General features: G+C 50.0%; 1 protein-coding gene across 2 annotated transcripts; it reads right to left on the reverse strand.

The window, feature by feature from the left end:
• Positions 1–3792: 3792 nt before the first annotated feature.
• On the reverse strand, positions 3793–20249 carry SSUH2 (ssu-2 homolog). Of its 2 annotated transcripts, XM_058438137.1 has the most exons (12): positions 20151–20189; positions 19684–19765; positions 18038–18167; positions 16417–16477; positions 15172–15296; positions 14031–14093; positions 12073–12158; positions 10619–10711; positions 9933–10038; positions 7940–8047; positions 4578–4614; positions 4393–4419 (listed from the first exon to the last, which is right to left on the reverse strand). In XM_058438137.1, the coding sequence occupies exons 3-11, from the start codon at positions 18155–18157 to the stop codon at positions 4603–4605; spliced, it is 774 nt and encodes a 257-aa protein (XP_058294120.1). In that variant the 5' UTR covers positions 18158–18167; positions 19684–19765; positions 20151–20189; the 3' UTR covers positions 4393–4419; positions 4578–4602. The 2 variants fall into 2 exon arrangements, with proteins under 2 accessions (XP_032004992.2, XP_058294120.1); XM_032149101.2 differs by lacking the exon at positions 4578–4614 and having other exon boundaries at positions 3793–4419; positions 20151–20249.
• Between the last annotated feature and the right edge of the window lie 552 nt (positions 20250–20801).

Raw genomic sequence — 20801 nt, forward strand, 5'->3', positions numbered from 1 at the left:
ATAGGGGCCTGGAAGGAAGAGGAAGAAAACCAGATGGGAGAGAGAAGTCCTTCCTGCTTTCAAAGCAGTGACTCTCCCAACTGGAAAACACACACACACACACACATACACACCCCATGTACACACACACCACACAAACTCACACACTTACACCCATGCACACAGCAAGGCTCAGCAGGGAAAGGACCCAGCCCCAATCGCTCCTCTTTGGCATAAGATGTCATTTGGGATAAAGCACACAGAAAATGCCAGTCCACTTTTTGTGCCTCTCTAGTGGATAGGCAATGTTTCTGCCTGCAGAGCTTCCAGTCCCCTTTCAGATTTGGCCCAGGCTGACAGACCTTACCTTGGGGGAGGGTGTGGTCATGTGACCTAGGTTGACCAATGCAGTCACTGCATTCCCTGGCCAGTGACTGGGCATGTGACCTAGACCAAGCCACTGAGAGCCTTCCCTGGGAATTTTTGTGGAAGTTAATTAGCAAATAAGCTCGTAGCATTCTCTTTCCTAGATTCACTGAGTTCATAGGATGAAATGCTAAAGCTGTTAGTAGCTGTCTCACTACCAAGTCAGGGAAAGCCTGTCTGAGAACAAAAACAAAAGAGAGAAATGCTTATAGGACAAGGAGAAGATAGGAGGCAGGGGAGAGCCTGTTGGAATAAACTTATTCGAATCCCTGAGTCCAGCTATACCTGAAACTAGTAAACTTAATTAAGGTGAAAGAATTCATCGATGACCTTTTTCCTGTTTAAATCCATTTGAGTTTCTGTCATTTGTAAACACCACCACCAACTTAAGTCTTATGCCTTTTCATCCAGTACAGCTACCCGACTCTCACGTTGAGTCTTTCACTTTCTTCTGTTTACATATAATGCTTCCTATTATCCTGTAGACTTAGAAAAGAGACCTTAGATCTTTGCAAAACCCTCACTAAGCCCAGCAGGGTTCTGGCCACCTAGCAGAGACCCTGTGATTGTTGCTGACTGGTGAAGATTAGAGCTCATGTTCCTCTTTGACAGAGCAATAAAGAAAAGGCAAACCACATGGGTCTAATGTTATTCTAAAACAAAACTGAATCAGGCTCAGAGCCACAGGCTATGGTGGCCAGTTTTAGGATTAGAAGTGTCCTTATGTTCTATTCTCCACCCTTAATGACTTCAACTGAATCTAGGGCTATACACTAACAGCCGAATCAGCCCTACTATAACAAAGAGAGGCAAAAATAGTGAATTAAGTCACAACCTGGCTTCAGTGAATGTCATAAAAACAGATGACACTGCAAGGGAAAACATGCAGCAGTCATCAAACGGCCAGCAGACCCGCTCTCCATCAGAACTAAGGATGCTGTGGCCCCTGGCTCACTGCTGCTTTCTTTCACTTGCTGCCTAATAGGAACAGTGGTCCTTTGGGCCCATGTTATTGCAGCTAGCATTTTCTTTTTGGGTTCACAAGCCGACAGTGCATCTGGGCTATTGAGCCTCAGCCTTAACATACACAATGCTTCCTTTTTATCCTAAAATAAAATTTATAGGCTGGGCATGGTGGCTTACACCTGTAATCCTGGCACTTTGGGAGGCTGAGTCAGGAGGATTGCTTGAGCCCAGGAGTTCAAGATCAGCTAGGCAACATGGTGAAACCCCATCTCTGCCAAGAAAGTACAAAAATTTGCCAGACACAGTGGCATGCGCCTGTAGTCCCAGCTACTAGGGAGGCTGAAGTAGGAGGATGGCTTGAACCCAAGACGTGGAGGCTGCAGTGAGCTGTGAGGGAGCCACTGCACTCCAGGCTGGATGACAGAGGCAGACCCTGTCTCCACAAAAAAAAAAAAAATATATATATATATATATATATATATATATATATCCCACTTACATAACAAAAGTTTTTAAAACAGCAATTTAATGCCCAGATTATAAATATATATATATATATATATAGGAACAATAAAATATAGAGGAGTAATTGGAAGAAGGTAATTTTTAATACATGTGTTTCAATTTGTAAATACTCAGGCACAACCACAATGCAGTCATCAATTATGCCCACTTAGAACACACATTTGGACTTAAGAAAAGTAAGATGATCCAAAGTCATTTCAAACAAGACATATAGGAAAAAACAAAAAACACAGGTGAGCACTAAATAAAAATAAGCATTACATTAAGTACTACCTGATAGGACTTTTGTGTATAACTGACATTCTGCAGGAAAGTGAGTGGGTTATGTGCAAGTCGTGTGAGATGCAGAACAGCGTTGCTGGACGCCTGGCCTTCCTGGCTCTGTGCACTTAGTGCCAATGGTGTTGCTTCCAATCATTGCAACAACCAAAAGCTGTCCCCCCAGTTTGTATCACGCGCCTGACAGGCAGAAGCCTCCCCTTTGAGGACCACACAGGTAGGCCATGGGGATGGGAGGGCATGGCCTCCCTTGTTAAACCAGAGCAGGGGCCCCCCAGACTTGAGCGCGATGGAGGAAGATGAAGTGAGGTCTTCCTTGGGGAATGCTTCCTCTTTCCCCCGCCACCACCAGGTTCTGTCCCTGGCACCAGCTGCTGCCCGTGCCCCAGTGCACCCTGACCCAAGGGGACACCTCGTCCTGCCCTTGGCCTCCCTGACATACTGAGCTATGGAGTGAGCAGGAGCTGAAATCAGAGCCTGGAAGGTTGGCTGGGCCCTGGCTTCTCCAAGCTTCCAGGTTCATCTCCCTTTGCTTCTCTGTCCAGTTCCCCTTGGGCTTCTGTGTGGTCCCAAGGGAGCTAGAACCCCCCTAACCCCTGCTGTTCCTGCACGAGGCTAGCCACCACGCCGCTAGCCAGGACCTGCCCGTGTGTGGGGTTCGTGGGGTTCATGTGGTTCAGCCAAACGCGGGAAACAGCCACATGCAAACGGGACGCAGGACAATCAGGGTTCGGCAGTAGCAGGTGAGGATGAGAGTGCTCATTTCCATATCATTTATCAGTGATGCCCTGGGGGATGGCCTCAGTCTCCCCAGCCTCCCCCAACTAGGCCTGTTAAGTCCACGTCCCAGTGAGGGGATTTGGGGATCAAGAGAGGGCACCAATGGCCCTCTGAGGGGCTGCTTCCTGAGGCCACTCCTTGCTGTAGCAATCCCCTTCTGGGTGTGGGGCAGGCATCATGAGATGACAGAGGGTCTCTGGTTACCCACAACCAGATGCTCAGAGACCTGCCTAGCCCAGCACCACCTCTCCAAAGCTGATTCAGCATTAGGACTGCAGGGCATCCCCTCCGGCACCACCCCCCACCCAGCCTTACACCACCAGGTGGGAGCTCCTGCCTGTGATGGGTGCACAGAGCATCAAGTTCACATCTTATTCAGTGGGCGGGCTCTAAGGTCAGCCTGTGATGTAAAAAACTGTATCTATTCGAAAACACTGTCTAAATTCCTTACATAGACACCACACTAGAGATTGGCATGCAGACTCTTAGTCCATCCAACACAGCTAGGTTTGTTCTCCAGCTGTGAAACAGATCTCTATTTCTTCATTTGGGATGTGCATGAGGGGCACACACTCTCAGAGCTGCCATCTTGTGAGGAAGCTCTTGCTGCATGGAGAGGCCACGTATATGTGCTCCACCTGACAGCTTCCCTAAAGGGGTCCCAACCACCAGCCACCATCAACCACCAAATATCTCAGTGAACCAGCTTTCAGATGATTTCAGGCCCCACCCTTGAGCAGCTCCAGGCTTTAAATCTTCCAGGTGAGGCCCCAGACATGACAGAGCAGAGATAAATCATCCACACTGTGGCTGTGTCTGAATTCCCGATCCACAGAATGGGCAGTAACATATTGCACTTTATGCCTAAGTGCCCTATTTATTGTGCATTGAGGCCAGATATTTGTGTGTATCCTTGAACATTTCAGCAACACTCACATTGTCAAGAGGCTCCCACTAGAAGAAGCACAACAGAACCAAGACCGACAAAGGGAAAAAGCAAAATCAAATCACACGCTTCATCGGGGCGTTAACTTGGAGACCAGAGGCAAAGACCTTGCCATTTAAATTATTTCTCTCATTTGTTCTACAGGAATGTGTAGCTGAATTATTGTAGGTTAAACATATGAGTGATGGATTCCACCAGAGGAGCTGCATAAGGAGTTGGAGCTTGATAGACGATAAGCTGGTTTTTCTGGAAGGACATGCCAGGGTTTGTATGTGATTGTCCAATGCAGCCAACAGTGAACACACTCTGAGAGTGTTGGTTATCCTCCTTGGCAAACATGAATGGCAGGCTCTGGGGACAGCTATGCTATGTCACACGATGGTACAGCCACAGCAATACCGCTCAGGATAGTCCACTGCATACACCTGGTGGTCAGTGCCATAGATGTAGTAGACATAAGTCTTTCCTTGGTACCAATAGTGAACTTCTGTGAGGGGGATCAGCTCAATGGTCTGGCGCTAAGGAAACAAATAGCCAAGGAAAATGTCAGTGTTCTCTTCAAGTCACTCACCTGCTCAAGAACTTTCAGTAGCTCCCCACTGTGTGTGGTATGAAGGTCCTGCTCTGGAGTTGGCATTCAATATGGTTTGGCTCTGTGTCCCCACCCAAATCTCACCTTGAATTATAATAATCTTCATGTGTCATGAGAGGACCTAGTGGGAGATAATTGAATCGTGGGGATGGGGTTTTCCCATACCATTCTCATGATAGTGAATAAGTCTCACGAGATCTGATGGTTTTATAAAAGGCAGTTCTCCTGCACATGAGCTCTTCTTGCCTTGCCTGCTGCCATGTAAGATGTGCCTTTGCCCTTCCTCTGCCTCCTGCCATGATTGTGAGGGCTCCCCAGCCATGTGGAACTGTGATTCCACATTATCCAGTCTCAGACATGTCTTTATTAGCAGCATGAGAACAGACTAACACAGCATTCTAAACCCTGCTACAATCTGCCTTCAATCTGCCTTTCTAGATGTATCTCCTACTGTGCTCCTTCACGCACCCTAAGCTCTGGCCAAAACTGACTTCTCATCTTTAGCTACCATTTGATTCTAGGTTTCACCAAGTGGGCACAGGCATCCCCAGGGGAGTTCCAGCATGTATGGAAAGTCACCAGCCAAGTAGGACAACTTCCAGAAGCATTAATTTTTAGATGGAGTGCTGGGGGACAGTGAAGGATAAAGTCAGTTTAAGCATGTGTATATTAAAACAACCACAGAGGTATTAGGAAGTGGTTTATAACATTTGAATCAAATTTTAAGTAAAACATTGACCCCGAAGACATTTGAAAGTTTAGTTGGCTGTGCCAGGCTATTTTCAGGATGGGGACATCATTCCCTCCCACAGGGTGGTGCTAAGTCCCTCATTCTCCAGCCCCTTCTCTGAGCAGTTACTCAATAACTTTCTGCAATGATGAGGCCCTGAACGGAAAACAGCAGCCCATCTTGGGAGCAAACATTAGGCTCCCATCCCCATTGGCTTCTGGTGCTGTTTTGTTATTGGCAACTACACTACATAGTTGACATAGGAATGTTGCTCCTAACCATCTAAGCCAAGCTTTCTTCTGGACTTACTGTGGGCCAGGCTCTGTGCAAGAACCCCTAAGTTCTTCTGCATAAGCTGTTCCCCTGTCCCAGACTCAGATGTGGGGACCCAAACCCAGTGAGAGGTGGCATGATTGGCCCGGGGTCAGGCCCTCTTTACTTGCAGGGAATTCTTCCTGCTGGGAAAAGAGCCCCAAGTCCTCTTGCTATAGTTGATGGCTTGAAGACCCTAGGGAAGAGGTAAACCAGGCTGGGTGGGGGGCTGAGGCTGAAGCCATCTGGCTGCTTCGACTTCTCTCTCCATTTCAGAAAAACTGCCCTGGCCATCCCTGGAGATCTGGACAATGGGGGTATATTTTGAGAGGCAGACCCCTGTTCTGTCAGAGGAGAGGCCAGGGGGCAGCATGACATTACAGAAGGAAGAGGGGAATCAGAGTCAGGGCAAGAAATTTCCACACAGCTTTCCGTGTGATCTTGTGCTCCAGTTCTCTAGACCTCAGTTTCCTCATCTGTGAAATGAGAATAAAAACTCTTATTTCACAGAGTTGTTGAGACAACCAAATAAGACCCCAGTGACTGAGTTTTCTTCATATGCCAGAAACTGGAATCCAAATGACAATTTTGGAAATAAAAGTTGGAAGATGCCTCTTGAAATTTCAGTGCAAAGGACCCCAAATAGGGACTAAAGGGCACAAGGAGATGGGAGTCAATGTCAGTGCTCAGAAGGCCTGGACACTCAAGTCAAGACCACTCTTGTTTCCAGATTTTTCTATTAAGATCCAATGGAGAGCATGGCAATAGCACCCCCCCAACCCCCGCAACCCCCCTGCCTCCATCTGCTTCTGGCTCAAAAAGTCTCCAAGTTTGAGGCCACAAATTGCTCAAGACATCAATTGCCATCAAGTGGTCATCATGTAATTGGCTGTTTATCTGTCTGTGCAGCTCAGCCCCTGCAATAGCAGATTCCAGGTCTCAGAATCACGGCCATGGCCAGGAGATGGAATTTAGCGAGCTATGTCCTCATGGCTGGATTTCGTCTCTAACTTCTCCATCTTGACTAAAATATTAGCATGAATCTTTGTCTACAGCTCTAGGACCAAAGGCAAAATTAGAAAAAAGATTCAGAGAAGTGACCTCCACTCCCATTATACTCCTTTTTAAAGAAAAATGTGTATTTGCCCCCTGGTTTACCCTTCCTGGCTCCAGGAATGGCTGTACTGGCAGAGGCAGGGCCTCAGGAGACCTGAGTTCTAGTCCTGGACCTGCCACCAACATACTGTGTGACTTAGGACAGGTAACTTCCCCTCATTGGGCCACAGTTTCCCCACCTGCCAAAATATTGAAAAACTACAAGTTTTCATCTAAAAATCTGCACTTTAGACAGTCTGGAAACACTGGGTCTTGTGCCTACAGAAAGCTGAGTGTTGACAGGCCCCTTTGAATGACGCCCTGTCACCCTCCTTACTGCCTGGCCCTGGCAGGCATGTAAGTTTGCAGTGTCTGAACTGCATGATTTCTCAGTCCCCTTCCAGCTCCAAGATGGTCCGTATTCATTTAGATAAAATGCATCTTCTCTCTCCTACAAATCAGGGAGATGTGCAGAGAGAGAGAGAGAAGGGGAAATGCTCATTGCAAAGGACAGAAAGGGACATTTTGAGCACCAGGTGCCAAACACATTAAGAGGGTTTTGCTGCAAAACCCTATGAGGTGCTTTAGTGTCTTTTTTTGCAGGTGAGAGAAAGACTGGCTTTAAAGGAGGGAAGTGGCTGGCCCAGGATCATGTTGGGATGCAGGAAACGCAGGATCTCAGCCCAGTCTGCAAGGTTCCTGTCCCAGCTGCTGAGTCCCACTTCATGCAGCTCCAGCAAAGCACATTACCAGGCCAAACTCCCACCTTAGGGCCCCCTGGCTGGCTGCAGCAGCAGCAGCAGAAGGGGCCGCTCAGGGCTCCTCCTGGGGATGTAGCAGCCACCACCGCCACCTTGTGGCTATCAGGATACAGCGGCCAAAACCCCAGAGGCTGAGAGAAGACAGGGCTGGGGCTTGGGAAGTGCCAGGGGCCTCAGGGGCAAGACGCTGAGCTCCAGCCAGGCCTGTGACGTTGAATCTCCAGCTTTTTCTTCCCCTATCTGAACACCAGGGAGTCAGAATCAAAAATCCCATGACACCACATTCGTGCTTGAAACCCTGCAATCGCTTCTGGGAATAAAAATGCAAACTTCTCCTGTGACCCAGGGTCCTTCCTGCCTCTGCCTCTTACTTGCCCTGCTCCATGCCCTGGCGCCTTAGGTCAGGCCCTAGCCCTTCCCACACTCCTCCCCCTGGGACCTCCCTCACCTCCACATCCTCATCCTTCTGCTCTGACATTCTCAGGAAAGAGGGCTCAGCAGCCCAGGAAGAGATGTCAGAGCCAGATGGCCCCTCAGCCCTGGCTCACCTGCTGCAGAACGCGGGCACGGGAGGCCAAGGCAGCGCTGTGCTCTGCAATGCCCCTCTGGGAGGCCAGAGAGATGTCTCGCAGGGGGAAGTCCACAATGGGGTACACCTGGGGGAAAGAGAGAGCGACACAGACCGCCTGGCTGCTGCACCTGGAGCCTTGGAAGTCACTGGGGCTGACTAGAGCCAGAGCCAGAGCCAGAGAGAGAAGGGGGCTGAGAGAAGGACCCACACTGCGGTCTCAGGAATTTCAAAAACAGGAAAACAGGCGGCCTGCAGTCAGAGAGAGAACGCTATCACCTGCAGCCCACTGGATCCCCCAGCTGTGTGCCTCCTGTGTGCCGGGCACCGCACTAGGTTCAGGACAAGGCAGTGACCATGGCAGGTGTGGTCCCCGTCAATGTGGACTCGTGGGGTCTGTACACGTGTAGCGGAAAAGGAACTCGGATTCATTTCTCATTTACACATTCAAACCGCCCACTAAGGGTCAGGCACTCTCTGTGAGCTGTGGATACAAAATGAACTGCAAATAATCCCAGGTGCTTGCACTCAACCTACAGAAAGTCCGGGCACTGGAACATCTCCTCGGTCCCCAAAGCCCCCAAATCCCCTTCTGCCAGGCTTGAAAGCCTTCCACATATTAAGGGCAAGCATAGCCCTCCCCTGGGGTTCCCTGTTCTGCCCCTCATTGTGGAACTGTGGCTCCTCCCTCCACCCTCCTCCTAAGTGTCCACCTGGGTCCAGTGCTGCTGTGGACGCTGAGGGTGAGACAGCGGTCAGAGCTCAGCACCAGGCAGGGTCAGCTCACAGAGCCGCCAGCAGCCAGTGACGCCTAGGGATGGTCCTCAGTCTGAGCTGAGCCCAGGGGGAGACCCCTAACTCAAATGGAAGAGCAGGGTGCAGGGCTTCTGGTAGGGGGATGCCTGAGGTGAGCCTTTAAAAAGCCAAATTACTGGAGCAAAGAAAGGAGGCTGACACCCCCTCCACCATAGTCTGAGGACCCCACTCAGAAGTCCCATTCAAGCCAATCTGTCTGCCAAGGCCAACGGCAAAGTGAGAAAACCTTTTCTGCTAAGAACCAAATAGTAAGTATTTCAGGTTTTCAGACTATATAGTCTGTCATTATCCAGCTCTGCCCCACCATCAGGAAAGCGGCCATAGACAACCTGTCAGAAAATGGGTGGGGCTGTGCTCCAATAAAGCTTTATTGACAAAGGCAGGCAGTGGGCTGGGTGTGCCAACCCCTGGCCCACAGGACCCTCTCCTCTGGCTAAAGGCACCTCTCACTTCTGAGCTCCTAGCTCTGCCCTGCTCACTGCCCTCTGCCAGTCCTCAAGGCCTCTGCCCCACTGTCCCCTTGCTCTCACGCCACAAGGTCCACTCCCCAACTGCCCTGCATCCAGGTCTGTGCCCAAGGTCACTTCCACAGAGAGGCTTTCCCGCCTCCAGCTGGAATGACACTGCCACCCCTCCCTGCCCCTTACCCTGCTTGAGTGTTTCTCAGTGCCCCTTCACCATCTGACATTGCTATAAAAGTGTCCATCATAGTCCCCTCACCAGACTGTAAGCTCTACGAGGGCAGGGTCCTTGTTTTATTTGCCGTGGTCTACCCAGGGCCAAGAATAGTGCCTGTTATAGGAGGAGGGTCTCAGGATTTGTGGACGGAAGGAGGGGATGAGGAAGGAAGGGAAGAAGGGGATGAGGAAGGCGGGAAAAGAGGGAGGAAGAAGGGAGGGAGGGAAAGAGAGAAAGAGTATTAGGAAGGAAGAACGGCATGATGGGTGGGGAAGGACAGAGGGCTGAGTATGTAAAAGTCAAAAGGAAACTGACAGCCCCCAGGCTCCCCACAGCCTTATCCATGTCTGGGGAGCTCCGCTCCTACCCAACCTGTCCTTCCAAGGAATGCAGCCTGCACACACAGCTAGCAGCCCCAGGCCCACGAGACCGGAGGAGGAACCCAGCTTCCTTTGTTCCCATCTACAATGCCCTCTTACCACCGAGTTTTCATCCTTAAAGAGGTTTTCTCCTTTGGCTTTAGCAAGGAGCTCCCTGGGGCAGTTGAGCCGGTGCTCAGACACAAACTCAAACAAGCTGTTCTTCCTGGAGGGAAGGAGGATGAGGGATGAAAGCACACAGTGTGGCAGGTTAAAAGCACGGCCTTTGCAATCAGACAGACCTGGGTTGAGGGCTTGAATTGCTACTGGAGGGACCTTGCAACAGTTCTGTAGCCTCTCTGAGCCTCAGTCTCCTCATCTGTAAAATGAAGCTAGTAAGGATAGTGACAGTTCAGCTCCATTACCTCATTTCATCTTTACCTACAAAGCACTTAGCAAGGTACCTGACACAGGAGAAACCTTTAATGCGTGGAAGCCCTGACTGACTTAGGGACATAGCAGGATGCTATGGCTCTATTCCTATGGGAAGGGCCCAGTTATCGAGTGGCTGCTGCACTAGAAAGTGGTGATGGCAGAATTTGAACTGAGGTCTGTCTGTTCTAAAGCCAGTTGGCATCCCGCAACCCCACACTGCCTCTTCCAAGGGAATTCTCCCCCTTCTAAGTCCTGGCAGGTGCTTTCACTGTGAAAGCCCCAACCAACCAGAGTTTCTCTGCAGAAACCAGTCCGGGGCTAAGTCCCTCAGACACCCCCGCATGCCACAGCATTGAGACACTGCCACATACCACATGATGACCAGCTGGATGAAGTGCAACAGCTTCTTCTCCCCCTTGCAGGTGGCGCAGGTCTTGTTCCCTCTCCCTGAGCAGGTGCTGCATCTGAGAAGGGCATAGAGTCCGTACCCCCAGATCAGTTGCAGATCCTGGTGGCTTCCAGAGGCTCCCACCTGCACCCCCTTCCTCCTGGAGGTAGACTGTGGTGGGCCTGCATTGTTTGTACCTGCCCACCACCTAGTCCTCCTTCTGCTGGCAGTGCCCTTATATCTCTATGGGGATCACCCTTCCCCCACCCAGCCCACATGGCTCTAGGGCCCGTCCCACACCTTCTGTGACCAGCTTGGGACCTGGGACTGGCCAATCATCTTATTCCATGTCCCAGGTCTCAGTGGCTGATACAAAGATGAGCACATGACCCAGGTGAATGCAGTGAGATCTGTCCCAGGATGTTTGTCATGACTATCGGGGAAGGGACATCTTTTCTCCTGGGAGAAGTAAGCTTGGAGCTACTGGTGATCTCCTCTGCCACTACAAGGAACCCCGTGCCTGAGAATGAAGCCCACACAAAGGAAAGCAGAGTGAGAGGTGGAGACAGATTCTTGGTGGTGTTGTTTAAGCACCTGGATCCATTTGGGCCGGAAGCCATCCCTGAAATATACCCCTGGACTTCATTCTTACCTAGGCCTGTAAATTTACTTTTTTGCCAAAGCCAATTTGAATTGGATTCCTTTCACTTGCAAATGAAAGAAAAATAAGATTCTTTTTCCCAGTCAAAGACCGTCTCTACCAACCACGGTGGAAGGTGCACCAAAGCTTCTCTAACTGGCTTGTCAGAAGGATGGCCTGGGATTTGATGAGGCAAAAGTGTCATGAACCAACCCAACCTTGAGTATTTTTACTCCTCACAGTTTCCTGTTTCTCTTAAAAATTTATAAATATATTAAAGGATAGGATTTACAAAATGCAATGGCCCAGTGTTTGCAAAGCTGTGAGCAGTGATGAAATTTTGTTTATTTTTTAGTCAATCAACCAACTTTCCTTGACTCCTCCTCCATTCGGACCCCAAAATGAGTTACAAATAGGGGTTTGCCCAGGACCTGATCCTCAGAGAGTTAAAAATCTGGCCTTTAGGTGGTTTTTGATATTCTCTTCCCAACCCGTGGGAGGGAGAGGTCTCCTTTCCTGGTAACCCCGTCCCTGTGTTTCCTCCCTGCAGTGCCTCTTTCTTCACATCCTTTCCACACATATTGCATGATGAGTTCCAGCCTTGTCCAGAAATACTAGGCCTTGAGAAAAGCTCACCTACTCTTCAAATAACCACAGAGCACCTACCATATGCAGAGCTCTGGGGACACAGCAGTGATGAGACAGGTGCCTGTTTGCCCTCCAGATGGGCAGGCAATGAAAAGCCAGAAAGCCAGAAAGCAAGAGCACTTCACCGCAGTGCTGGGAGACGCCCCTACCTTCGCCTGCCGGACCCCGCGCACAGCTGACACCTCCGGGACTGCTTGGCTTTGCGCTTGGCTCCACAGCAGGACGGGCACCGCACCTGCAGACACACCACTGCCTCAGCCCCCGCCGGCCTCCCAGGAAGCAGGGCCAATGGCATCCCAAGACCTGGTTCAAATCCCAGCCTGGTGACCTTCCTCCCCCTGGGCCTTAGGCCCTTCATCTGTAAAATGGTGCAGGGTGGACGTGGGGTATCTTTGGATCCTTCCAGTTGTAGCTTTCAAAGACTCCACTCCCTAAAATCCCTGTTTCTTTTGAGACATCAGCCTCTCCTGCCTCTTCTCTGATCCCCACAACCCCTGAGACCAGACCCCGACCAAGTGTTGAGAGGAAGCTGGGACAGAGGCGCTGGTCAGGGGCCTGGCACTGGAGACAGGGGAGCTCCTTTTGAGAAATGGCCCCCAGAAAAGGCCTAGGCTGTGCTCCCAGTTGGCTCATGGTGGGCTTCAGAAACATTCCAGGGAAGACCAGCGCTGGGACCCACAGGCAGTGCAGGAGTGAGCACGGGATGCAAACCCAGCAGGCAAGGGGTGAAAGGGCTGATGGAGAAGACAGTTCATGGTAGCCAGTTCAGAGCATGGCCAAAGGACGAGGCTCGAATCAGGACAGCAAAGAACACGAGGAGTTTGGTTTTACCCCCTGGGATGGTAAATAGGCCTGAAGGTTTCTGAAAAGACAACTAATGCCATGACTAATGCCACTGAGGGGCCTGTGCTGGGTTGAATAGTGGCCCTTCCAAGTTCGAGCTTACTGGAATCCCAGAGTGGGAGCTCATTTAGAGACAGTCTTTGCAAATGCATTTAGTTAAGATGAGGTTGTATGACCAGGTAGGGCCTAAAACCGATGACGTGTTCTTATTAGAAGCCCATGTGGAGACAAAAAGACATGCAGGGAGAAGGCTGGGTGACAAGGGAGGTGGGGACTGAAGTAGCACAGTCACAAGCCAAGGAACACCAAGGACGGCCCGCAGCTGCCAGAAGTCAGGGGAGAGGAAGGGGATGACTTCCCTCTCAGTGCCTCTGGAAGAACCAGCCCAGCCCACACCTTGATTTTGGACTTCTGGCCTCCAGAACTTTGAGATAATAAGTGTCTGGTTTTTTTTGTTTGTTTGTTTTGGTTTTTTGTTTGTTTTTGAGACAGAGTCTTGCTCTGTCACCCAGGCTGGAGTGCAGTGGCGATCTTGGCTCACTGCAAGCCCCGCCTCCTAGGTTCACGCCATTCTCTTGCCTCAGCCTCCCAAGTAGCTGGGACTACAGGCGACCGTGACCACACCCAGCTAATTTTTTGTATTTTTTTTTTTAGTAGAGATGGGGTTTCACCGTGTTAGCCAGGATGGTCTCGATCTCCTGACCTCGTGATCTGCCTGCCTGGGCCTCCCAAAGTGCTGGGGTTACAGGCAGGAGCCACCGCGCCTGGCACTGTCTGTTGTTTTAAGCCACCCATTGGCGGTCATGACTTACAGCAGCCGAAGGAAACTAACTTAAGTGTCCTGTCTACTTTGTCTCTCCAAGCCTTCCAAACTTCACCTGCTCAGCACCCACCTCCCTGTACGACAAATGGAGTCACTTGTTGGTTTCCCTGGCTGGCAGGCACTCCCTGATAAGAAGAACCCCAGGCCTTGGTCCTCTAACAGGACCTAGAGGTCAGAGCCAAGCAGGTATTCGGTATATGTTGGTAGACGGATGAGAAAAATTACAATTGAACTGTCAAAGTGAAAGTGTCATTAGAGACCGCACAACCCCACTTTTTCATTTTATAGACGGGAAAATGGAGGCCCAGAAAGGGAGGATGACTTGCCTGAGATGACACAGTTACTGCAGGGAGCCCTAGGCCACCAGCCCAGCCCACTGTCCCCAGGATCCCCCTGCCACCACACCCTCACTGACTCACCAATGGTTCACAGATGACTCACCGTGCCTGCCCCATGGCAGCCGCTGCACTTGTACCGCCCACGCCCGTGGCATTTGTGGCATTCCTGAAAGTACAACACTTTCTTGGGATCTAGTTTCCCAAGGTCCACTTCTCCCACACCCATAACATCACCATCTAAACCGAAGGTGCAGCAGCTCAGGACCAGGATAGGAAGATGGCACAGGAAAGAAATGGCCCTTCCCATTTGACTAAGATTCCAGAAGGCTTGACTGCATCAGGAGATCACGTCACCATTTCCTCTGAGCCTTAGTCCAATCTGGATGCCATCAAGGGGAGACGTGTTCTGGGAGCCCCATATCCTAGCTCACACTCTACAGTTTCCTGCCAGGCTGAACCACAAAGTCTGATGGCATTTGCCCATAAGGTAGCTAATGCGGTGTTTGGGAACAGAAGCCATTAAAAAATGGACAGGATTTTTATGAAAGGCAATGAGCTAGCTACTAGTATTTAACCACTAATTTCAAATAGCCTTGCCCCCCTTGAGAGAGGAATAGAACATTTTCTTGACCTCTCAAAGTCCTCTTTATCTTAGAACTCTATAAAAACTCAAAGAGCAAAATTGCACCCTTAAATCCAGTCCAAAAGTGTAAAGCAGGCAGTAATCGGAAAAGAACACAATATGAGCTATCTCAGTCATGTTTTCGTAATCCACTAGGCTCCTCTCCCTTCACGCCATGATTATATGTCCATAAAGCAGGATGGAAGTCAGATTCCATTTCCTTACTGACTCTCATGGAAAATCCCAGCACAGTTTTAAGTTTTTATTTTATATCAATTTCATTCAGCACTCCAGCTGTTTAAGCTAAAATAAATTTTTTTAAAAAATGAAAACTACACTCAACCTGTCCAGGAATGTCACTGCTCACTAAAGCTGGTGATGATTTGTAAATCGGATGATCTGTTTGCTACCTGAACACTCCCAGATTTCCTTGGAATTTTATTTGGGACTACATTCCATACACTAGGTTTTATTAAATTATGTTTATTTATAACCAACAAATGAAGCACTGGCCTGAATTTTGGGTTTCCCTTCAAAGGATGAGTTTGAGGAAACATGCAGTGCCTGGAAAGCCTCTCAAGGAGAAGGGCAAGTATTCCAGTAATTGTGTTAATCGTGTTACCTTGACCAGTGATGAGTGAGGGACCTGGAACTTCCTGGTGTCTTCCTGAAACATCGGAGGAACCTGAACCTTGATGTCCCAGAGCCTGGGGGAGGCGCCTCTTTGCGGCCCATCCACAGAGTGGTCTGACACAGAAAGGAGTCATTGTAGGAATAACAAAGGGCAGCAGGGATAAACTTTCATTTATCCAGCAAACAGCATGGAGCCTTCAGTTGGCGCCAGGCATGAGTCTAGATCCTGGGGCTACAGGGATGGATAGTCAAGGCCCTCCTTGGAGGCAGTGACCAAGCAACCAAGATTTAGAGAGAGACAGATCTGGGTTTGACTCCTGGCTCTTTTATGTCCTAGCTGTTTGACTTCAGAGAAGTTTCCTACCCTCTCTGAGCTTCCATCTTCTCATCTCTAAAATGGGGATAGTCATGGCACCTACCATACAAGATGGTAGTGAAAATTAAATGGAAGAATGTATATAAAAGTGTTAGCACCAGGGATGGCACATACTGAGGGGCTGACAAACAAGAATTGTCATCATTATCATCACCATCCCCTTCACCATCCCATCTTCTTCTTCCTCTTGCTCTGTTCAAGGAGACAGACAACACACCATCACAATAAGATGTGATAGGATATGATACATGCTTTGGACAAGAGTTGCACAAAGGGCTCTGAAAACTCAGAAGACTGGCCCATCCTGCTGGGAGGAGAGCAGCAGGAGGAGAAATCCTGAAATGCTTCTTAAAAGAAGTGACACATGAGCTCAGTCTTGAAGAATGGACCTGAGTCATCTGTTAGAGAAAACAAGTAGGACATAGATCTTCCCAAAGAGAGAAACTTAGGCCTCCAGTGGGGGCTCAGCATAAGGTGGGATGGCAAGGGAAATGGGGAGCACAGGGGCCTAGAGGCTTAGGAGGAATTAAGGGTGGCATGAGGGGGTAGGTGAATGCTTAGACACACGTGCTGCTTTACTACCTGGCCCCATGTGGCAGCACCAGACTGTAGGAAAAGCAAATGCTTGGCTCTTTCAGGACCTCCTGCTTCCTGGGCAGGAAGCATTTTCTAAGATAAGCACTGGAAAGTCTCTGAGATGAAAGTCCACCCTCTCATTTTGCAGGTGATAAGGAAGCCAAGGCTCCAAGCAAGAGACCATCTTATTTAAGAAGAGTGCCTGAGCCAAGTCCTGATATTTTCCACCAGCTCTCTGACTTATTTGCCCCCAGTTAAACTAATTTCAGGCAATTCACTTACTAGTAAAGGGTTGAAATGTCCACTCGCTTATCCTGGATTCACTAAAGGTCTCCAGACGATACTAAAAGGAAAAAAACAGCATGTTCACACTCGTGCCCCTTATGAAGACAGAGCATTATGCAAAAAGATGAAGCTCTTCCCCTGCCAGGGCTCAGTGGGGAAACTGAGAGGTCCACGCACAACACCCTCGGCTGCTGGAACTGGCTGACAACAGCGATTTCTGTTACACGTGCCCCCATGTCTGCGGGAAGTCAGCCAGCCCCAGGAAATCTCCCCTGACAGGCTCAAACTAGAGCTAATTCAGTTCCCCATGAATTTATGCAAAGATTCTATGAGACAAGCTTCAAAGCAGTGGCTGTCTTTGATAGATGGAGGTCCCTGGAATCTATGGCTTTGAGATTTCCCTTATGGAGGAATTTATCTGCCTGATATCAAGATCTTCCTTCTTGATATTCATCCATAGAGTGACAGAATGGGAAGAGGTCTTGGACATCACTTGCCCTCTCCTTTTCCATGTGAGGAAATGGAGGCTCAGAGAGGTCAGCTGACTTGCCCAAGGTCACACAGCCACACAGTGGCCTCTTCTTCCAGATTCCTGCTCTAACCACTGTCTGCAAGGCTCGTCTAATTTCTGTGCGATTATGTGCTCCTCAGAGGATGACTGGATCAGCAACACTAGGAAATGTGAACGTAAAAGCTGCCCCTCTGCTCTGTCAATACAGGAGACAAAAGTGCCTGCCAGAGGTAGGACTTCCCTGCAGTAATGAATAAATAACTTCTTGGCACAGTCATGATTTTGGGGAGGCAGAGGGAGCTGAAGTCTAGTGGCAAGTAGATGAACCTTTCTCAGCCCATGCCTTGTGGAAGTATGGAGTGAGGACATAGGCTTTGAGGCTACCAAATCTGAGTTTGAATCTCACCTCTGTCACCTCTAGCTGCATCTTCTTGGGAAAATCACTTTGCCTCTTTAAATTTCCAATTTCTCATCTGTAAACCAGTGACAGTGATGCTACTGTATAGAGCAGCCATGAGGATTTGACAAGGCGTGTGTGTAGCATGCGTTCCATGATGCCTGGCATGTTCGAGCTTGTCAGTGGTGTTTGCTGACACCTATCTTTTTTTTTTCCTTTCTGAGTTGGAGTTTCATTCTTGTTGCCCAGGCTGGAGTGCAACGGCACCATCTCGGCTCACCACAACCTCCGCCTCCCAGTTTCAAGCAATTCTCCTACCTCAGCCTCCCGAGTAGCTGGAACTACAGGCACCCATCACCACGCTGGGCTAATTTTTGTATTTTTAGTAGAGATGGGGTTTCACCATGTTAGTCAGGCTGGTCTCGAGCTCCTGACCTCAGGTGATCCACCCCCCTCGGCCTCCCAAAGTGCTGGGATTACAGGCGTGAGCCACCGCACCCGGCCTGACACTTCTTCTTTTTATTATTACTCACAGCCACAGACAAGTCAAGTTGCAGATGGGATTCAACATCACCACCGCTCACACTCAAACACACTGTCCCCAGGACTCCTTTCCCCTGGCTACATCACACAAACAGGCCTCTACTGTCCCAAAGCCCCCACACGCCCAGCCCCTTGGCCAAGGCCCCCCACTGGCCCTGGCCTCTTACCCTGCAGAGGGTCTGCTGCTTCAGCTCCCGGATGACGAGGTCTCCAGCCACTGTGCTGCTGTAGCAGCATTTAGAGTTCACAAAGCTGAGGAGGGCTTCCCGCGCCACCTCCTCCGTCATCACAGGGACTCTGCAGGGGACCGAACAGAGAGGCAGGGGCTTCTGGGAAGGGCCTGTGGACTCATGCAGGCCAGCCAGCCTCCTCAATGAGCAGGTGAGAAACTGAGGCCACAGTAGTGGTAAAGCCCTCAGAAGTCCAACTGGGGAGGGCATCTCCCGCAAAGGGGACCATGTGAACAGGTGCCCAGGGTGAGAACGGGGCAGGTTTTCCTAGAGAACAGCCAAAAACACTTTAGTTGAAATGTGGAGCTTAGGAGAAGAGCTGATAGAATCCTGCAACTGAAGAAACAAAACCTTAGAGAGGAATTGCACCATTTTATAGATAAGAAAAACAGAGGTCCAGAGAGGATGTCACCCAGTTAAAAGGAGGCAGAGACAGGCTAAACAAGGCTCCTGCCCTTGGGTACCTTGACCTTGGCCAGAGGAGCTGTTAGCAACATGATGGGAAGACCCCAGCCAGGCACTGGCCAGGGCTGATGGCAGCGCCCATGGAGACTCACCCTGAGGACCGTGGGTGGGACGACAGACAGGGGCCCTAACCTCGGCCCTCTTTCTGCATGCCTCCCCCTCCTCCTGGAAGTCCTTTCCCTGAGGCCATGCCACTCCCTTACTGAAGTCTTTCTGGCCCCAACACCTCCAAGAGGAAAGAATCCTCCTTCCTCCCCTTGCATCTTCATGCATTTCTCCATGGCAGCCCTGAGAGCCATTAATCCACAATCCTGCACACTTGCGTCTCCAGCATCCACCAGCCCCGGCACACGGAGGGGCCCGTCTGTCTTCAGATCCATGGATGGAAGCACAAGAGACACTGTGGGCTGGAGAGGCCAGAGGTGACTCCATGGAGGAAGCAGGGGTCTTCCTAAGCATGGAAAGTGGGTGTCCATGGAGGAGAAAGGGGTTGCTTCTGGCAGCAGCAGGGTCAGAAGCCCCCGGGAGACGCCTCTCATGCTGCCCAGGTGAGAGGCTGGATTGAAATGGGGGGCAGCTCCACCTTCTCTCTGCACAAAGCTGGCTGGAAACCCTGAGCTCAGCCCTGAGTCGTCTCAAAACAAGGTGGATATCGGCCTTTCCACGGATCTAGACCAGGGTCAGCAAACTCCTGCAAAGGGCCACACAGTGATATTTGAGGTTTCGTGACCCACATAGTCTCTGTCCCAATTACTCAGCTCTGGAGTAAAAGCTGCCACAGACGATACACAGCCAATTGAGTGTAACTGTTTTCCAATAAAACTTTACTCCAGAAATGTGCAGTGGACTGGATTTGGCCCACAGACAGAAGTTTGCAACCCTGATCTAGACTACGGTTTTCAACCCTGGCTTTGTTGCCAAACCACCTGAAGAGCTTGGTAAAATGTAAATCCCCAAGCCCCATCCCTGGAGGATCTGGTGCAGTAGGTTTGGGGTGCAGAGGGCCCCCTCCAGGGATCCTGATGCACTGCCAGGGCTGAGATCCTCAAGGAGGGCTCCTGTGGGGCAATAGTGACATAGGAAATGCACACAGTCACATAGCACAACCTGAAACTCACCTGTGTTGCAGGAACGAGGGCCAAGACCTTTGCTCCTGGGGCCTCCCCGGGGCCTCCAAAGGCGGGAAGAATATCTGTCCTCCTGGAGAAGGGAAGAGTCAGGGGCTGGACAGCCCAGGCCAAAGGAACAAATATTTGTGTGGTGGAAGAAGGAAAGACTGATTGAATGTGAGCAAGAACAGATGAAGAAAAAGTGATGCATTTAATGCATCTAATGCAAAAAGAATGGGGACTCCAAGACTAGCACCATCTAGGTCTTAGAGGGACCTGTTGTGGTCATGGACTGTTCATAGACAGAAGGCCTATGCCCCATTGCGTCCTCTTTCCACCTATCCATGATGAGGGGCTTCCCAGGGTCCCCCCAGGGAAAGGGGAGCTGTCTCAGCACCACCTTTTTCCAGAGACATCCCCCCAACCAGCATGAACCCTAGGTAGAAGCCCAAAGACCCAAGCCCCCCTGGACTTACTGCCCCCTTGAAAAAGCCAGTCATAGCTGGGCAGTCTCTCCAGGAGCTCTGTGGGGGGCGCCAGAGGACTCTCGGCCTCAAAACTGAGGTCCTCCAGACCTGCAGAAAGACAAGCATTCCTAAGCCTTGGGCAGGGAGGGGAGGGCTGATGAGGGCTTCACAGGAAGTTGAGAAATGAGGGCGGGTGCATTATAAAAAGCCTCACAATTTAAGCCAGCCTCACTCTGGCATCCTTGGGACACAGAATACATCTGCAGGGCAGGTGATAGTAGCAGCAGTAATAATAGTGATAAGAAATATCAAGAATGCCAGCTCCTATTTGCTGGGTACCTACTCTATGAATATGCATTATTGCATTCATGAATCTGTAATTCACTGTGGTGAATGCATATGGCTTTTGCACCATCATAAAGTAGAAAAATTAATAAGTCCAAACATCCTAAGTTGGGGACTGTCTGTACTTGGAAAGAACATGAACTTTGGAGTTCACTGTGGTGAATTACAGATTGCCACATATTCTCTGATGCTTCCCTTCCATGGAACCTGGGAAGATATGTGACTGCCTCAACCAAGAGAATATAGTAGAAGCATTAAAAGACTGCAGCTTCTTCTGCCTCATGGAGCATTTGTCTTGGAACCCTGAGCTTTAAG

Source organism: Hylobates moloch, unplaced genomic scaffold (genome assembly GCF_009828535.3).
Source record: "Hylobates moloch isolate HMO894 unplaced genomic scaffold, HMol_V3 SCAFFOLD_4, whole genome shotgun sequence".
In the NCBI taxonomy this organism is placed as follows: domain Eukaryota; kingdom Metazoa; phylum Chordata; class Mammalia; order Primates; family Hylobatidae; genus Hylobates; species Hylobates moloch.

Excerpts from the sequence above, each read along its gene's own strand:
- SSUH2 (XM_032149101.2), bottom strand. The coding sequence starts at position 18,157 with ATGACGGAGGAGGTGGCGCGGGAAGCCCTCCTCAGCTTTGTGAACTCT. Across the intron at positions 15,297-16,416 it reads GACATTTCAACCCTTTACTA|ACCACTCTGTGGATGGGCCG; the intron begins GTAAGTGAATTG and ends TTTCTGTGTCAG. Across the intron at positions 10,712-12,072 it reads GCGGGGTCCGGCAGGCGAAG|ATGCAGCACCTGCTCAGGGA; the intron begins GTAGGGGCGTCT and ends TGCCCTTCTCAG.